At 43.7% G+C, this 20,151-nt stretch overlaps 1 protein-coding gene across 1 annotated transcript in view; it reads left to right on the top strand.

Moving 5' to 3' along the window:
* thsd7ba (thrombospondin, type I, domain containing 7Ba) overlaps positions 1 to 20,151 on the top strand; it is a gene marked incomplete at its 5' end in the record, with an annotated part of 260,282 nt that overhangs the window by 192,486 nt on the left and 47,645 nt on the right. Inside the window, 3 exons of the mRNA XM_063005709.1 lie at positions 3,295 to 3,486; positions 12,867 to 13,133; positions 16,798 to 16,976. Coding sequence (XP_062861779.1) covers positions 3,295 to 3,486; positions 12,867 to 13,133; positions 16,798 to 16,976 — 638 coding nt within the window. The remainder of the gene's footprint in view (positions 1 to 3,294; positions 3,487 to 12,866; positions 13,134 to 16,797; positions 16,977 to 20,151) is intronic.

Below are 20,151 nucleotides of genomic sequence, written 5' to 3'. Positions count from 1 at the left end.
ATTAACGTGATGCTGAACGCATGAGAGAATTCTGATGAGGTACCGTGTGACCTCTCACTGACTCCTGGGACATGTAGTCCGATTCAAAGAGTCGACTGAGTCACCTGAAAGAGTCAAGTGAGCGTTCAACAAACAATGTGACATTTTTCTTTATTTATGTTTATAAATGCAGATTTTTGTTGGTAGATATCAAATCTGAAGGCTTGTGTGTTACAGTGAGCTGGTCGATTGTTATCAGTCCGAGAGAGTTTGGAATAAATATAAGATTTAATTGTCTTTATGTAAGTCGGAACACAAACCCATTAGTCACATGGTGGAAAGTGCAAGTGGAGGTAATTAAGCTTTAAGAGCAGCTCTCCTGGGCTTGTCTAGCTTAGCATTTGAACCCGCTGCTCCCAGATTCCTCCTCACCTAGCAGCCTGAGTTTCTTTAACAGCTTTCCGGTCAAAGGCCAACCTGCATTTACAAAGTTAAAAAGTTTTAATTACCTGAGGAAGTATCAGTGTTCATGAGGACAGTGCGGGGGTGAAAAAGGTGCATAAACAGCCACAAATTATTGTGCGTGGACTTCATTAAGAGAGGTAAAAGTTACAAACACGAGGGTCTTAATAGTAAACAAAACAACCACTATATGCAGAGATTTAGCTATTAAAATGATTTAGTCATTTAATTAAATGGTGTTACTGTATGTAGATTTTGAACCCAGCACAAATCACAATAAATGTACAAATGGACTCACAGTTGTGACACACACACTAGATGCTGGCTGAGGATGGCGGCAGGCTAACACACACCTCTTCTGACACACATCACGACCAACTGCTTCTTTACACCAGCCAGCGGCCTCAACCAGAAATTAGACATCATCCACAGTCCAGTCATTAAATCATGTAATTATATGGACCAACAACCTCATAGGCTCTGACCCTCTAAGAGATGGACTCCACAGGACATCTGAAGGTTTACTGTGGTATTTGGTACCAGGACGGTAACAGTGGATCCCTTAACGTTGTCCTAGAGTGCATCTTGGTGACCCTTCTTTCCGCCTGGTCATCCACATGATTTTAAGAAAACAACATACATTGGACCAGACAACCTTCTTCTGTTGCTTCTGATGCATTGGAACATGGTCTGGGCAGCCCAAAAATCGGTCAGAGAGTCCCTCCCCATACCCCTGTTGGTTGGTACTCACCATGACTGCCTGTGACATCCAATGCTGTTTAGAAGATACTTCAACCCAGTTGTCTGTCCATAACATTTTGGTTCTTATTAAAGTCCCTCATGTCTTTAACAGATGATGCTGATCAGATCTGCTCCCATCCATCTAACCACTCATCCACACATCCATCCATCCATCTATCCATCCACCCATCTACACATCCATCCATTAATTCATCCCTTCATCCACACATCCATCCATCTATCCAACCGACCATCCATCCATTCATCCATCCATCCTCACATCCATCCATCCAATCGCCCACCCATCCATTCATCCATCCATCCATCCATCTATCCATCTATTCATCTATCCAACCGACCATCCATCCATCCATTCTCACATCTATCCATCCAATCGCCCACCCATCCATTCATCCATCCAGCCATCTATCCATCTATTCATCTATCCAACCGACCATCCATCCATCCATCCATCCTCACATCCATCCATCCAATCGCCCACCCATCCATTCATCCATCCATCCATCCATTCACACATCCATCCATTTATCCATCTATCCACCCATCTACACATCCATTCATCCATCCATGCACTTACAACAGTTTATTTGTGCATCCATCTGCTCAACAATGCATTTATCCACATCTTTCCTGCTGAAGAGTTGAAAGTACCTGAACAATTATATATGTAATGATACTGGAAATTGATTCCCTATTTTCAATACTCAGCATGTCTTATTTCTTTAGACTTTTTTCACAATCATTATCACAGCCTCCTACATCATATACATACCTATAACTGCCTACCTACTGATGTTCAGAGAGTGCTTTCGAAATGTCAGATGTTCCTCAGCGTTCACTTTAACTGGGACGATGATTACATGTCAAAACTTATCACTGAGTAAAAGCTAAAGGAGTGGAAACATTAACTGGTGGGAGGAATTAATGCATCATGAAGGATGGTGAAAATGTAACTGCTGGCTTTGGTGTGTAATCTTCCATCCTCCAGTGGATAAAGATGCTAAACTGAGTATAAGGAGGAGGAACGAATGAGAGGATCTGAGAGGATCTAACAGAACGTGTTACTGCTGTAAATCCTGCAGCACCTCCAGCCACTTATGTTCTATCTAATGCACTCGATTCATGATGTTACAAACAGGAAACGTAAGAAGGAATCTGTACTGTCCATAAAGTTCACATCAATTCTGTAAAATGAGGATTTTGTGCAGAAATCCATTCATGTCAATACACTCATTTTCTAAACCGCTTATCCAATTAGGGTCACGGGGGGTGCTGGAGTAACACCCTGGACAGGGCGCCAGTCCATCGCAGGGCAGACACACATACACACACCCATTCACCTATAGGGCAGTTCAGTGTCTCCAATTAACCGGAGGAAACCAGAGCTCCCGGAGGAAACCCACACAGACACGGGGAGAACATGCAAACTCTGCACAGAAAGGACCCGGACCGCCCCGCCTGGGGATCAAACCCAGCACCTTCTTGCTGTGAGGCACCTTGCCACCCTTCATGTCAATACATTCTGTGATAATAGTATAAAGAGTGGCAAAGAGAGGCAACACCTCATTAATGCTCATGATTTTTAATTGTGTATATAATTGATTTATTACACCTTTAATGGTACAAGCTAGATGATTACGAATGATTAGGACCAGGACACCTTCAACAACAGATTCCATGATTTTGGAAGGTGCCAATGCCAAACCCCCTAACAGACAAGGATTTATTTATTTATTTATTTATTAGGGGTTTTATGGCATGTTTTACACACTATGGTTACATTCCTGACAGGACAGGTAGTTACTGCTTACACAAAATTTACTTGCACGTTTTTGGACTGTGGGAGGAAACCGGAGCTTCCAGAGGAAACCCACACAGACACGGGGAGAACTCCACACAGAAAGGACCCGGACCGCTCCACTGGGGAATCAAACCCAGGACTTTCTCACAGACAAGGATTAAAAACTCATGACACCCGCTCTTTCACTCAACACTATCCGCCCATAGCCTAATGTACTTTATTGTTCTGCAACTTATGACTCTGTGTGTGTGTGTGTGTGTGTGTGTGTGTGTGTGTGTTTGTATTATTAGCCCTGAGCTGTGTAAACGAGAACGACGAGCTGGTGGTCGTGTCCGAGTGTATTCAGTGGACCGGTCCGATGCCGCCTCAGGTTCAGAGCTGCTGGGTTCCGTGTAAAGACGACTGCACCTTCAGCACCTGGTCCAAATTTACAGAGTGTTCGGGATGTGGGAGCACTCGCACCCACCGGAGAAGTCTTACAGGTAACTGACACACACACACACACACACACACACCGGAGAAGTCTTACAGGTAACTGACACACACACACACACACCGGAGAAGTCTTACAGGTAACTGACACACACACACACACACACACCGGAGAAGTCTTACAGGTAACTGACACACACACACACACACCGGAGAAGTCTTACAGGTAACTGACACACACACACACACACACACACACCGGAGAAGTCTTACAGGTAACTGACACACACACACACACACACACACACCTGCCGGAGAAGTCTTACAGGTAACTGACACACACACACACCTGCCGGAGAAGTCTTACAGGTAACTGACACACACACACACACACCTGCCGAAGAAGTCTTACAGGTAACTGACACACACACACACACACACACACACACCTGCCGGAGAAGTCTTACAGGTAACTGACACACACACACACACACACACACCTGCCGGAGAAGTCTTACAGGTCACTGACACACACACACGCACCCAGCGGAGAAGTCTTACAGGTAACTGACACACACACACACACACCTGGCGGAGAAGTCTTACAGGTAACTGACACACACACACACCCGGCGGAGAAGTCTTACAGGTAACTGACACACACACACACACACACACACACAGCAGAGAAGTCTTACAGGTAACTGACACACACACACACACATACACCGGAGAAGTCTTACAGGTAACTGACACACACACACGCACACACACACACACACGCACCCGCCGGAGAAGTCTTACAGGTAACTGACACACACACACACACACACACACTCACACACAAAAAACACACACACACACACATACATACACACACACACACATACACACGCTCCTGCCGGAGAAGTCTTACAGGTGACTGACACACACACAACCACAACACACGCACACACACGGGATACCATTCACACTCATTATTCAGTCATATTATTGCTTCAAAATAAGGCACCTTAGTAGGAGCATTTAAGGAATCTAAGAATTTAGACGTGCCCTCTTCTCGGGAGCGTAGGATGACGTAAAATGCGTCTATGTAAAGAGATCAGTAGGTTTTCAGACAGACCTTTACTGTAGCATTAAAAATCACACATTTGTGCTGGCAGTTTAATTAAGGCATTGAATAAAAGTCTGCTAAATTAATGTGATTTACAGTGTATCACAAAAGTGAGTACACCCCTCACATTTCTGCAAATATTTTATTATATCTTTTCATGGGACAACACTATAGAACTAAAACTTGGATATAACTTAGAGTAGTCAGTGTACAACTTGTATAGCAGTGTAGATTTACTGTCTTCTGAAAATAACTCAACACACAGCCATTAATGTCTAAATGGCTGGCAACATAAGTGAGTACACCCCACAGTGAACATGTCCAAATTGTGCCCAAAGTGTCAATATTTTGTGTGACCACCATTATTATCCAGCACTGCCTTAACCCTCCTGGGCATGGAATTCACCAGAGCTGCACAGGTTGCTACTGGAATCCTCTTCCACTCCTCCATGATGACATCACGGAGCTGGTGGATGTTAGACACCTTGAACTCCTCCACCTTCCACTTGAGGATGCGCCACAGGTGCTCAATTGGGTTTAGTCCATCACCTTTACCTTCAGCTTCCTCAGCAAGGCAGTTGTCATCTTAGAGGTTGTGTTTGGGGTCGTTATCGTGTTGGAAAACTGCCATGAGGCCCAGTTTTCGAAGGGAGGGGATCATGCTCTGTTTCAGAATGTCACAGTACATGTTGGAATTCATGTTTCCCTCAATGAACTGCAGCTCCCCAGTGCCAGCAACACTCATGCAGCCCAAGACCATGATGCTACCACCACCATGCTTGACTGTAGGCAAGATACAGTTGTCTTGGTACTTCTCACCAGGGCGCCGCCACACATGCTGGACACCATCTGAGCCAAACAAGTTTATCTTGGTCTCGTCAGACCACAGGGCATTCCAGTAATCCATGTTCTTGGACTGCTTGTCTTCAGCAAACTGTTTGCGGGCTTTCTTGTGCGTCAGCTTCCTTCTGGGATGACGACCATGCAGACCGAGTTGATGCAGTGTGCGGCGTATGGTCTGAGCACTGACAGGCTGACCTCCCACGTCTTCAACCTCTGCAGCAATGCTGGCAGCACTCATGTGTCTATTTTTTAAAGCCAACCTCTGGATATGACGCCGAACACGTGGACTCAACTTCTTTGGTCGACCCTGGCGAAGCCTGTTCCGAGTGGAACCTGTCCTGGAAAACCGCTGTATGACCTTGGCCACCATGCTGTAGCTCAGTTTCAGGGTGTTAGCAATCTTCTTATAGCCCAGGCCATCTGTGTGGAGAGCAACAATTCTATTTCTCACATCCTCAGAGAGTTCTTTGCCATGAGGTGCCATGTTGTATATCCAGTGGCCAGTATGAGAGAATTGTACCCAAAACACCAAATTTAACAGCCCTGCTCCCCATTTACACCTGGGACCTTGACACATGACACCAGGGAGGGACAACGACACATTTGGGCACAATTTGGACATGTTCACTGTGGGGTGTACTCACTTATGTTGCCAGCCATTTAGACATTAATGGCTGTGTGTTGAGTTATTTTCAGAAGACAGTAAATCTACACTGCTATACAAGCTGTACACTGACTACTCTAAGTTATATCCAAGTTTCATGTCTATAGTGTTGTCCCATGAAAAGATATAATGAAATATTTGCAGAAATGTGAGGGGTGTACTCACTTTTGTGATACACTGTATACAAAGTGCACACATTCATCAGGGACAGAAATTAGCATTATGAGTCTCGGCATGCTGAGAGAAAAAGAAGAAGAAATAACAGCACTACTTCCTGATTTGCATTAGCATTCTGCTGCTGGATTGTGAGCTGATTACTGAAACCTGTGAGCTGGATTGTTTTTATGTGCTTGGATTAGATGAATCACACAGCGTACGCAGGTCTTTGAAATTTGTCTTCCGTGCGAAGACGCCCGTGGTTTAAGCGGCTTTGGGTCCTAATAAGAGCCAATCACAGGGTTTTATTTTTTTAAATCTTACAGAAACAAACGACGTGAAGCCAAAAGCCGTCAGCCCGACATTCTCCTGCAGGAATTATTCTCAGCAGGTGATCTTTGAATATGGAAAATGAGTGTCAAAACGAGGAAATGCGTGCAGGAAACGACTCCCTTTAAACACTCAGGAAGGGAAAAGGGGGGTTAGAATTCAGGATTGTAACGGGGTGAGAAGAAAAAACATCATTCTTTTGTCTTTTTGGGGATAAAGGCTGTAAATTAATTCTCTGCACTGTGGCTCTGTACCAGATTCTGTGTAGTGACTCGGCCATATTAGAACATTTACTATTTCCAAAGTACTCCCGGGCGGCACCATTGCTAAGTGGGTAGCACTGTCACCTCACCCCAAGAAGGTCCTGGGTTCGATCCCAAGGCGGGGCGGTCCTGGTCCTTTCTGTGCAGAGTTTGCATGTTCTCCCCGTGTCTGCGTGGGTTTCCTTCCACAGTCCAAAAACATACAGCCAGGCTAATTGGAGACACTGAATTGTCCTATAGGTACCTGGCCGCTAGGATGCATAAACCAGTGCACTGTAGTGCCGGTCCCAAGCCCGGATAAATAAGGAGGGTTGTGTCAGGAAGGGCATCCCCAACAGGAGCAGCCAAGGAAATAGACTATTTCCAAAATACTAGGACACACAGACAAGACTTTTTTTATTCTTTCATATTCAATACCCACTTTCTTCTGATCAGGGATGTGGTTGTTCTAGTGCCTGGCTAAAAACACTGGGTGCAGGAGGGAACCATAGACCAGCCAATGAAAGACCAGAAAATCTTGGTTAAAAGAAACTCCAGTGGTCTGCACAGAGCCCTGACCTCAGCCTCACTGAACAGCTCAATATCAATTAAGGCTTTCTTGACCAACATCAGTGTTCAGCAGTGCAAATGCTGCCACAAATTCCCACATACATACTTCAAATTCTTATGAAATGTCTTCTCAGAAGAGTGGCTGTTGTTCTAGCTGAAAAGATCATACAGAGGCCACTGTATTTTAATACCGTTTGCCATTGAAACAGGATGTTCAACAAGGTCATGGGCAAGTGTCCAAATACTTTTGGGGTCCTGCAGGCAGGTAACATATGACCCGTTAATGCTGCAACCCTGGTAGAATTGGAACCAAAGGAATCTGCATCAGAGTAAGTGCAGTACCAGGGATTCAATCTGGGGGCGGTTCACAAAGAAGGTACATAGTGTTACGTGAACCTAACCACGAGTTTAAACAGTTCAAAACTGCTTGAACTGTTTAAACTCTGGATGTTGCTATTGCATAAAACAAACCTAAAACGCTCCCCGTCTTCTTTCCCCCCAATCAAAACTTTACCGTTACACGTACATTAACGTTCCCGAGTTTTTGGATAACCATGGCGGCTCCAAGGAAAGCAGCTGTGGGGTGCACTGCAGTCAGCATGGCTCCAGATACCTGTGACAACCTACCAGGACCTTACTGAGACACTACCAGCCCGTCTGGTTACTTTGGATATTAGCCGGTGGGCATAATAATGTGACTCGACTGTGTTTATGATCAATTTAGTTTAGTTATTTAATTGTTTTAAAATTGTTTCAAATAAACCTTAAAACCACACCACAAAATGTGCATGACGATGCATATCTGGTAGCACTGGTGCATCTGAGGGTGAAGGATGTGTTAGATGTCAGGATAATTTGTAGTTTGTGTTGAATTTGTGTTGAATCATCAGATCTGATCAGCATAAAGATGGATGGATGGATGGATGGATGGATGGATGGATGGATGGATGGATGGGATAGATAGATAGATAGATAGATAGATAGATAGATAGATAGATAGATAGATAGATAGATAGATAGATAGATAGATAGATAGATAGATAGATAGATAGATAGATAGATAGATAGATAGATAGATAGATAGATAGATAGATAGATTCAACTTTATTGTCATTGCTCAGTACAGTACAGTACAAGGCAACGAAATGTAGTTAGCATCTACCAGAAGTGCAAATAGTAGCATTGTGCAAAAAAACAGAGAATATCAGTAATATATATTTATGATTAATATGAATGTAAGTTATAACTATAGCTATTTACATATATGGAATTATATCTAGGTACATAGTACTATATACATAATAGCAATAATAACAATAAGCATATGAATAAAAATGGGTATGTATTATAATAATAATAGTAATAATAATAAAGATTAGTTAGGTATACATTATAATTATAACAGTAATAATGATAAAGATTAGTTAGGTATATATTAGTAATAACTGTAATAGTAATAAAGATGTGTAAATAATAACTATACAGCTGTAACTATAACTATATAAGGATGGTGAAAAATAACTATAACTATACATATATATGTATGACGGTTGTGTAAAGACGTGAGGGACTTTAATATGGACCAGATCATTATGGCCAGAACAAGTATCTCCCAACCAGCAAGGGGTGTCACAATCAATAGATTGCTGGGCAGCAAAGACTCATTGATGCCAGAGGAAGTGAAGGCTGTGGCATGTAGTACGAACCAACAGATACTCTACTGTGGCTCGAACTGCAAATCTCACTATTTTTTTATGCGTTCAGCAGAGCTGCTCAGCTCGAGGACTGAAATAAGACACGGTCCCACAGGCTTTGTGCTTTCCAGATGCTCAGAGGCTAAATGCAGGTGTGATTTCTCAGCCGGACTGTGTGAAGCGACTGATGTGTTGGCTTGTTATGGTGTAAATGAAGTGGCACATGCTAACATATTAGCCCGAGTGCCAGACTGAACGTTGGCGGTATTGACCCAAAACTCCGTGTTGTAGTGCTGCAGTAATCTGGATGAAATGTTGTGAGCTTTAGTGGACGTGTGTGTTGTTTGGTCTGTAAGCTGAGATGTTTTCTCTCTAATCTGTTCATCCGTCCTGTCAAACTGCTTAGCAGAGTGCCGACGTGTGCCAAAGTGTTCTCCACAATGCTTTAATACCCTGATGTTTGGGCTCTGTTTGGATGGCATGTGTTTTCTCTCAGTGATGTAGGAAGTTTTCTGGGATGAAAATGTCATGAAATCTGGACAGCTGTGTATTCTCCAGCAGCTTTCTGTTACCTGAACCTGGATCTTCCTAGATGTTTGTATCTCACGTGGTGGCCACATTATTGGATTATCATGGTATTCAAGGAGCGTGACTGGATATAACGTGTGTGTTGCTATTAGACCTAGTGTTCCTACATTTCTTACTTCTAGCTCATTTGCTCCCTTGATGTTGTATTTCCAGAGTCATACATTATTTAAAAAATTTTTAGTGTACCTATAGTATATTTCTTTACCCTTGTGTTCCAGAGGGTAGGTGTTCCCAGGGCTTCATTTTACCTGGGTGCTATGTCCATATGTTCCATGTCTTCTGTTCCCATGTTCCTTAGACTCTGTGTAGCCAAGATTACATGCTCACACTGTAATGTCCCTATGTAGGTTACATATGTAGTTTATTTATTGCATTTTCCCCAATCTAGTCATATCCAATTACCCGATTGCATTACGCTTCCTCTCTACTGATGCTGACCTCCACTCTGACCGAGGAGAGCCGTGATTAACACTCGCCCCCTCTGACACGTGTGCAGTAGCCGACTGCATCTTTTCCCCTGCATGAGGCGAGTTCATAAGTGGATCAGCTTTGTGTACGAAGAGACACACCCTGATCAACGTATTATCCCTCGTCTTTGTGCAAGCACATTTTACCACCACGCCACCTGAGCGCCTCCCTATGTAGGTTTAAAGAGGCTTTTTTTCCAGGGTCCTGTGAAGCCCAAGTACCATTTTATTAGGATGTTATGAGTTAAAATTTCCCACATCCAACATCCCATGAATTTAAAGTGTCATTTTTAATAAAGAGTAGTAAAAAAGTAGTAAAAGTTCCTTTTTTTTTTTTTTTTTTTATAATTTTACAAGGCCAAAGAGCATTTTCTTGGTGCCCTACATGTCAGAACAATGCCAAGGTTTCAAACATTTTATTATTGTGTGATCTAAGTTTCATTAAAAAGAAGGACAATACTGTGGTATAGGAACACAGGTCGTCTTGCTCAGGTTAAGCAAGGTAAGTTTGTTCCAGACATTCAGATTTGTGAGACAAAACTTTAGCAGAGTATTATTGGCATTAAGACATGACTTTGGGGGAACATGACTTTACCAAGAGAGCAGGTGAACATGGACACAAGAATAGGACCAAGTACTAAACCACATGGGTCTCAAATTAAACGACTGCAAGATTTTCTTCATGGTACCTGTTAATACCTGGCTGTTTTCTGTAATGCTGCTCACTCTGTGTAATTGTAATTAATACAACACACACACACATTGGTGTGTAGATCAGTGGTCGGTGCTAATGGGCGTGTCTAATATAAATGTTTTAGAATCAGAAGTGTGACGATGCTAATAGAATTGAATCTGGAGCTTTCATAACATGAAACGTCCGTTATTAGATAATGTGCGGATAGCCGTGAAGTGTGTGTGTGTGCGTGTGTGTGTGTGTGTTGATATAAATTGTGTTCCGTACCTCCAGTACAGGTCCAGCAGCTATGAAATTGATGCCATGGCGCATTAAAGCTGCACCAAGATGAATTTCAATTTGTTTTACTGTCCAGACAGTTTAGATCAAAGATTTACACACACACACACACACACACACACACACACACACACACACACAAGATAATTTAAGGAGATTAACAAATCAATTAAAACACAGTGAAGACCAATTAGAAGTTTAAAATACACTATAACTATATAGCCAGAAGTATATGGACACCCCTCCAATTATTGAGTTCAGGTGATTCAGCCACTCTTTTTGCTAAGTGGTGTATAAACATTGTTAACAGAAGACATATTTATGCTTTCAACCCTGATGCAACAGTTTAGGGAAGGCCCTTTCCTGCTTGAGTCTGACTGTGTCCCTGTATGCAAAGAAAAATAGTTTAATTAGTTTCAAGGAATGCTACTGAACCCTAGGATGAAATCATAGCGTCAGGTCCAGACTAGACCTTTCTGTTCAGTATCAATGCTTGACCTCATGGGCACAAATTCCTAAACACACGCTTGGGAAATGCTAGGGAGGGCCATCCCAGAATAGAGTAGGCTGTAAAATCTGCAAAATGGGTTTTGTGTCCACATACTTTTGGCCGTATAGTGTATGATTACAAAATATACACAGAAAAAAAAACATATATATATATATATTTATCCAAAGCGACTTACAATTATGAATGAACACGATCTTGAGCAATTGAGGGTTATGGGCCTTGCTCAGGGGCCCAAGAGTAGCAACATGGCAGTGGTGGGACTTAAACTGGCAACCTTCTGATTACTAGTCCAGTACCTTAACCACTGAGCCAGGCCAGACCACACTGTAGAACTTTCTACACCACCAAATTAATCATCTAAGCTGCTGTCCGTATTTTTTGATCCACAACATATTTATCACTCACTCACTTTCTTAACCGCTTATCCAATCAGGGTTGCGACAGGGTGCTGGAGCCTATCCCAGCTTTTCAATGGGCGCAAGGCACACAGTAACACCCTGGATGGGGCACCAGTCCATCGCAGTACAGACACACACATTCACCTATAGGGCAATTCAGTGTCCCCAATTAACCTGACTGCATGTTTTTTGGACTGTGGGAGACAACCCGGAGCTCCCGGAGGAAACCCACACAGACACGGGGAGAACATGCAAACTCTGCACAGAAAGATGAACCCTCTAGGAAGAAATCAGAACATAATTTACGGGCTAGACCTTTGTTTCCAGCATCAATGCTTGACCTCATAGGCACAAATTCCTAAAGACACACTTGGGAAATGCTAGGGACGGCCATGCCAGGGTAGAGTAGCCTGTAAAATCTGCAGAATGGGGGCCAACACTATGTTCATGTCCATGGTTTTGAAACAGGATGTCTGACAAGCTAATGGTTGTGTGTCCACATACTTTTGGCCATATAGCTTATTTACATTCACAGCATTTAGCAGATGCTTTTATCTAAAGCGACTTACAATTATGACTGAACACGATGTTGAGCAATTAAGGGTTATGGGCCTCGCTCAGGGGCTCAACAGTAGCAACTTGGCAGTGGTAGGGCTTAAACCGACAACCTTCTGATTACTAGTCCACTAGGCCAGGCCACACTCACACTACACCACCAAATGAATCATCTAAGCTGCTGTCCATATTTTTTGATCCACAACCCCTTTATTAAATAACTTAAATTAATTACTATTGTAAATGCCTCTCTCTCTCTCTCTCTCTCTCTCTCTCTCTCTCTCTCTCTCTCTCTCTCTCTCTGTGGTTGTGTGACCTGTGTCAGGGCGGAGCAGGAAGTGGGAGCGGTGTTTAAAGGAAGAAGTGTATCCGTTGGTGGAGTCGGAGCCGTGTGTGTGTGATGAGCTTATATCAGAGCCGAGGGGAAACTGGTCAGTTTGTATATTACCTGATACTCCACCTCCTCTCTCACCGCACGGGTGGAGGGGTGAGAAGAAAACTCGGGACTGTGGGGAAGGAAAACGCTACCGTGCAGTAGCCTGTCTCGACCAGAGGGGGCGTCTCATCGACCCGAGAGACTGCTCTGAATCAGGTAGGTGTAAATTTGTACACACACATTATACAAACCCCTTGTTTCTACACTCACTGTCCATTTTATCAGCTCCATTTACCATATAGAAGCACTTTGTAGTTCTACAATCACTGACTGTAGTCCATCTGTTTCTCTACATACTTTGTTAGCCCCCTTTCACCCTGTTCTTCAATGGTCAGGACCACCACAGGACCAACACAGAGCAGGTATTATTTAGGTGGTGCATGATTCTCAGCACTGCAGTGACACTGACATGGTGGTGGTGTGTTAGTGTGTGTTGTGCTGGTATGAGTGGATCAGACACAGCAGCGCTGCTGGAATTTTTAAACACTTCATTGTCACTGCAGGACTGAGAATAGTCCACCAACCAAAAATATCCAGCTAACAGCGCCCTGTGGGCAGCGTCCTCTGACCACTGATGAAGGTCTAGAAGATGACCGACTCAAACAGCAGCAATAGATGAGCGATCGTCTCTGATTTTACATCTACAAGGTGGACCAACTAGGTAGAAGTGTCTAATAGAGTGGACAGTGAGTGGACACGGTATTTAAAAACTCCAGCAGTGCTGCTGTGTCTGATCCACTCATACCAGCACAACACACACTAACACACCACCACCATGTCAGTGTCACTGCAGTGCTGAGAATGATCCACCACCTAAATAATACCTGCTCTGTAGTGGTCCTGTGGGGGTCCTGACCATTGAAGAACAGGGTGAAAGGGGGCCAACAAAGCATGTAGAGAAACAGATGGACTACAGTCAGTAATTGTAGAACTACAAAGTGCTCCTATATGGTAAGTGGAGCTGATAAAATGGACAGTGAGTGTAGAAACAAGGAGGTGGTTTTAATGTTACGGCTGATTGGTGTATATGTGTGTACTGCAGCATGTGCTCCAGTACCTCTGTTCCTAACATCTGGGCTTTTTGCTGGAAGGCCATAATATTTGTCTTATTAAGGCTTAGTGCCAGGGCGTGGTTTTGGCAGTCCCGCTGTAGCAGGTCCAGGTGCTGCTGTGGCCCCTGTGTGCTCGGGGACGGCGGACTGTTCCAGCTGCACTGCTGACTCATTTATGCAGATGTTAGTGTTGGACTCAGACTGCAGTCCTGTTATGAACTGTGTGTGCTTGTGACCAGTGACCAGAACAGCACATTTGTTTTCTGAATACTTTGATTTAAAATCACACACTTTACCCCCGACTCCACTCTGCAGGAGTGTGTAACACAACCCTGTTCAGTTTCGGTTTGATGTGCGTGTTGGTTAATCCAGCTGTGTAAAGTGTCAATACGGTCTGTATTGCTGGTGTTTGTTAAGGAACGAGACGATTCTGCTGTTTAAAATGCTGTTGATTTTTTACACATTGCTGCTCACTCTGAAGCCTCTGAAATTGTTAGGATTTAATTTGTCCCTTCTCGCGCAGCGGTAAAAACACACACACTAGCACACCAGAGCTGGGATCTCGAATACATCGTATCGAGTCTCGGCTCTGCCTGCCGGCTAGGCTGAGTGGTCACATGAACAACGATTGGCTTGTTGTTCATATAGGGGTGGGATACTGAGCCGGATAGGGACTCTCTCATGACTGATGCAACTACGACCTCTGCTGGCTGATTGATGGCGCCTGCACAGAGACAGGGAGAGAGTGCGGATCAGGGTGTGTCTCTCCGTACACAGTGCTGGTCCGCAGCTGATCTCATCTGGCGTAGGTGACAAAATGCATACGGCTGCTGCCCATGTGTCGGAGGGGGCGTGGGTTAGCTTTGTTCTCCAAAATCGGAGCCGGGGCCGGCATTAGTGGAGAGGAAGCATGACGCAATCTGGCAATTGGACGCGCTAAAAGTCGGGAGAAAAAAAGGGGAGAAAATGCATAAACAAAAAAAAAAAAAAAAAAAAAAAAACACCCTACCCCACCCCAAAAACACCTCGCCGACTCGACAGGCTCTCATTACTCTATCAGGAGTCATGAGTCTTTGTGTAAATGAATAAGGGCCGGTGTACCACACTGCTATTTTTCTTTGAATGCTGTAATTTCTCCTCTCGCGCTTTTTTTCTCTCTTTTTCTTTATAAAAATTTGTTTATACAAGGATTCTTCAAAAAGTTTCTGCACTTTTTAAACTCTATTTATTAAGAATTTCAAAAACAAATTCCATCACTTTTCTACATCGTTGCTTTAGATGCATTTTTCCAGCGTCATACCAACTTTTATATATATACAGTATATGTATATATTTTCTTTATGCATTTTCTCCCTTTTTCTCCCTTTTTAGCGCGTCCAATTGCCCAATTGCATCATGCTTCCTCTCCACCAATGCCGATCCCCGCTCTGATTGAGGAGAACGAAGCTAACCCACGCTCCCTCCGACACGTGGGCAGCAGCCGTATGCATCTTATCACCTACACTTTGACAAGTGCAGTGCAGCTCAGCGTTGTGTACGGAGAGACGCACCCTGATCATGCACTCTTTTTCTCATCTCTGTGCAGGTGCCAATCAATCAGCCAGCAGAGGTCGTAATTGCACCAGTCATGAAAGAGAGACCCCATCCGGCTTAATCCCACCCATATCTGAACAACAGGCCAATCATTGTTCATATGGCTGCTCAGCCTAGCCGGCAGGCAGAGCTGAGATTTGATACGATGTATTCGAGATCCCAGCTCTGGTTCCAGCGTGTGTTTTTACCGCTGCGCCACCTGAGCGGCCTTAAACTCTATTTATTAAGAATTTCAAAAACAAATTCCATCACTTTCCTACATCATCGTTTTCCAATGCATTTTTCCAGCGTTGTACCAACTTTTTAATGCCATCAGCAACAAATGTTTTTGGTTAAGCTTATAGCCACTGATGCAGCGCTGCTTTCACATCATCACATGAAAATCTTCTTCCCCTTAAAGCTTCCACCAAAAAGGTGGAAATCACTCACTTTCTTAAGCGCTTATCCAATCAGGGTCGCAGGGGGTGCTGGAGCCTATCCCAGCTTTTCAATGGGCGCAAGGCACACAGTAACACCCTGGACGGGGCGCCAGTCCATCGCAGGGCAGACACACATACACACACACATTCACCTATAGGACAATTCAGTGTCTCCAATTAACCAGAGCTTCCAGAGGAAACCCATGCAGACACGGGGAGAACATGCAAACTCCACACAGAAAGGACCCGGACCGCCCCGCCTGGGGATCGAACCCAGGACCTTCTTGCTGTGAGGCGACAGTGCTACCCACCGAGCCACCGTGCCGCCCAGGTGGAAATCAGATGGAGCTAAATCCGGACTATAAGCGTCTCTCAGTCTCTCAGACACGACCGATTACTCCTCCTCCCACCCTCACCGTTTATAACCAAAATATAAAAGTGCTGAAAGATCCCTTGTGTTTACAAAATACAATGTATTTGATCAGTGAAAACATCAGAAACCTTTTTTTAGTTAAATAAACATTAAACAGAATTTCCAAATCACAGATTTTTCTTTTTACTGCATTTTACTTTTCTGGAAACCTTTGTTGGGTTTGTATACATAATTGTCAACAAGCTTAAAGTCAGGTGTCCAAAAACTTACGACCATATAGTCTAGCTCAATCAGCTTAGTACACGTCAGTACACCGAGTCTTAATACACTAACTGCTCTGTCCCTGACTCTGTCCCTGTCCTTCCTTCCCTTCTTTTCCCCAGAGCTTCAGGAGGAACTTTGCTCGGTACCGTGTCCTCTGGACTGTCGTCTCAGCTCCTGGTCATCTTGGTCTCCCTGCAGCTCGTCCTGTGGTAGTGGATTAAAGGTGCGATCCAAGTGGCTGAAGGAGAAACCGTTTAACGGAGGGCGGCCCTGTCCCAAACTCGACCTGAAGAATCAGGTGAGGAGTAAGAGAGATCGGATGCATTATATGGCCAAAAAGTATGTGGACACCCCTCTAGTTATTGAGTTATTTCGCAACATACATATAAATTAAATTAATTCTCAATACTACAGGGTGTCCATAAAGTCTGGACACATAGGAAATATCACTAACTATACCTAACTATATGTTCAATAAAATACACAGAAGATAGACTTTATTTGTCATATATACATATACAGACGTACAGTACAATGAAATTATTTCTTCACAAATCCCAGCTTGTTTGGAAGCTGAGGTCAGAGCGCAGGGTCAGCCACTGTACAGCACCCCTGGAGCAGACAGGGTTAAGGGTCTTGCTCAAGGACCCAACAGTGGCTGCATAGCAGAGCCTGGATTTGAACCCCAATCTTCCGGTTGATAGCCCAAAGCTCTACCCACTAGGCTACCACTGTGCCCTGTGCACATACACACATAGTACATAGTGCATCACAAATAGTGGAAAACACATTGAAAATGTTGATTCATATTCTAATCAAATAAAATGTATTTATTGAAAATATAAATTTTGCCTATGTGTCCAGACTTTAAGGACACCCTGTACACTCTCAAATCTCATGAAAAGGCTGTTATAGCAGCGTATGAGTGAAGGTGGAACCTTTATATTCATAGCCATTGTGTTTTAATAGGATGTCCTACTAGCTTATTGTATTGTGTCCAGATATTTTTGGTCAGGCTGTGTACTTTACAGCATCCTAACTGGTAAACATAATCTTATGACTGCCAACTACACAAAGATCTATTGAATGTTTTGGCAGTATTAATATATTCAACATATAAAAAAATGGAAAGATAGCGCCCAGGTGGCGCACAGGGGTTTTCAACCTTTTCGGACATGTGCCCCCCTCCATGTGCCAACCTCGAACTTTTTTCAGACTAAACTGGATAACATTAAATGTGTGTGTGTGTGTGACCAGCGAGACTTCTGTGGGTGAAAAATGAATTGCTTTAGTTTTAGAAGTAAAAAAAAATCTTGTAATGCTGCCCCACAGGTTGAAAACCCATGCACTAGCACACCAGTGTTGAGATTCTAAACTCCTCGGCTTGAAACCGGTCGACTGGGCGCCATCTAGCGGGCATAATTGGCAGTGCCTGCAGCAGACACGGTTCTGCTAGGGCGGCATGACCGGACTATGTGGGTGGAGTCAAATGCTGTGTAAGGACCATGATTGGCAGATAGAGAGGCGCCTGTGCAGAGTGCATAGGTGAAAAAGGGTTCCAGTAAGGGCTGCGTGCAGGTCAGAGGAGGCGTGAGCAGCAAATATACCCACCTCGACTGCAATCAGGGATCCCTCAGCAGTGGAAGACAAATTGACTACACTAAATTGGAAGAAAAATATGGAAAGAAAAAATGAGAACACCTACCAGGAAGGAAAAAAGTGGACGTGATGTATTATTAATCTTCATTAATCACTATGTCCTGATTGGGGTCGGAGTGGAGCAGGAATACACCCCGGACAGGGTACTCAGTCACTCAGAGCTAGGGGCAACATAGAGTAGCCAATCTGTCTTCTGCTTGTTTTTGAAAGGTAAGAAGAAAGCAAAATTCCAGAAAAACAAAAACCATCAGACACGAGAAGTCTGAGGTGAGGAAGCATGAAAGGAAGGGTTTCAGCTACTGATACTGCTGTTGTTTCTGTTTATTAGACGGGTGGTCCTAATGTTTTGGCTTATCAGTTAATATCACAGGGTTTGTTTGTTTATTAGGATTTTAACGTCATGTTTTATACTTTTGGTTCTGTGTAGGCGCCCGGCTGGTTGATAGCAGAGCTGAGATTTGAACTCGAGAGCTTGAGATCTCAGCATTAGTGAGGATGCGGTGTTCTGCTGGCATATGAGGTTGTAGTTTGCATGAGAGATGTTTTTTCAGAGCGAGCCTTACGTTCAGACACTGGGCGTGAGCTGTGCCAGTTGGTGTACTTTGTTGACACAGGAGCTCTGAGCAGCTTGCCGTATTGTGCTTTCATTTGTTGCTTTGTTTGTTTCTGTTATTTTGGCCACTGCTTTTATTTTCCCGTTACGCTTCGTGTTTGTGGATTTTTTACACAGTGTTGTTTTACCTTGGTTCCGCATCCTGCAAACTGGGTTCGTTCACTCGCCGCCTCAGTGGTGTGGCACCATCGCCCTGTTACAGTTTGGTATCATTTTACTTTCTTGTCTCATTTCATTGCCCAACATGAACACAGCCGTTTGTTGTCTCAGTCGACATTAGTGAGTGTAAACTGATGAAGACAATCAGTAGAGAAGAGATTGGCAAGGTCAGCTAATCTGTGCTAATGTTCCCGTTCGTCTTTTCAGCCCTCACTAGAAATAGAATTGGTTTAATGGAGTCATTGCCCACTTACTCAGATGAGCAGCTTGTTTTGTATAATTTAGCCACTCTGTCCACAATGACTTCGCTAAATCATTATGAAGGAAAAAAAACATCGTTAATGTAATCACACTGATGCTAGTTTATTTCCAGAGTAATAATGAAAGCACATGCTTCAGCACACTGTGCTAAATGACAGAGCCATGCATTAGCTATTAGCATTAAAATGATCATGGTACCAAGTGTGTGCTAATGATAACTGAAGATAACTAACAGAAGTAGCCAAATTAACAGAAACCAGAAACAAAAGGAAGCGGAGAGGCGAGCGAACAGATAGACGAGCGCGCTAGTCGGATTAGGGGACATCACAGTCCACATGCTCGCCCAGAAGAAAAAAGAAGGACATGAGTATACACTGTACCAAGCGAATAACAGAAAACTCAGGTTGTCATGTGCTTGCCCCACAAAAACATCAGCAATAAGCCCCCAGCAAAATGCACAACAACAGTAAAGTAGGAAAAGACAGATAAAAAAGGTTAAAACTGAGTTACCACCATGTCAGCTACTCAGTCCACCAGTGTGTGACAACGTGAGCTCTCAGAATAAAGAATACAGAGAGATGAACTTAGTAAAAACTGGGTGGAGTTACAAAAGCAGCGGAGTAGCCAGTTACCAAACTGACACAGCCTATTTGTAGGATTGCTTCTAAGGAGCTTCAGGGCAGTTATGCCATGATGGCCAGAATTGATCTCAGCTGAGTTCCCCAGGAAAAAAGATAAACAATACTTGGCAGAAACAAAGTACCAGCAGACCATGCACAAG

This window comes from Trichomycterus rosablanca, chromosome 12 (genome assembly GCF_030014385.1).
Source record: "Trichomycterus rosablanca isolate fTriRos1 chromosome 12, fTriRos1.hap1, whole genome shotgun sequence".
Taxonomy (NCBI): Eukaryota; Metazoa; Chordata; class Actinopteri; order Siluriformes; family Trichomycteridae; genus Trichomycterus; species Trichomycterus rosablanca.
This window is presented reverse-complemented; position numbering and strand designations above follow the sequence as displayed.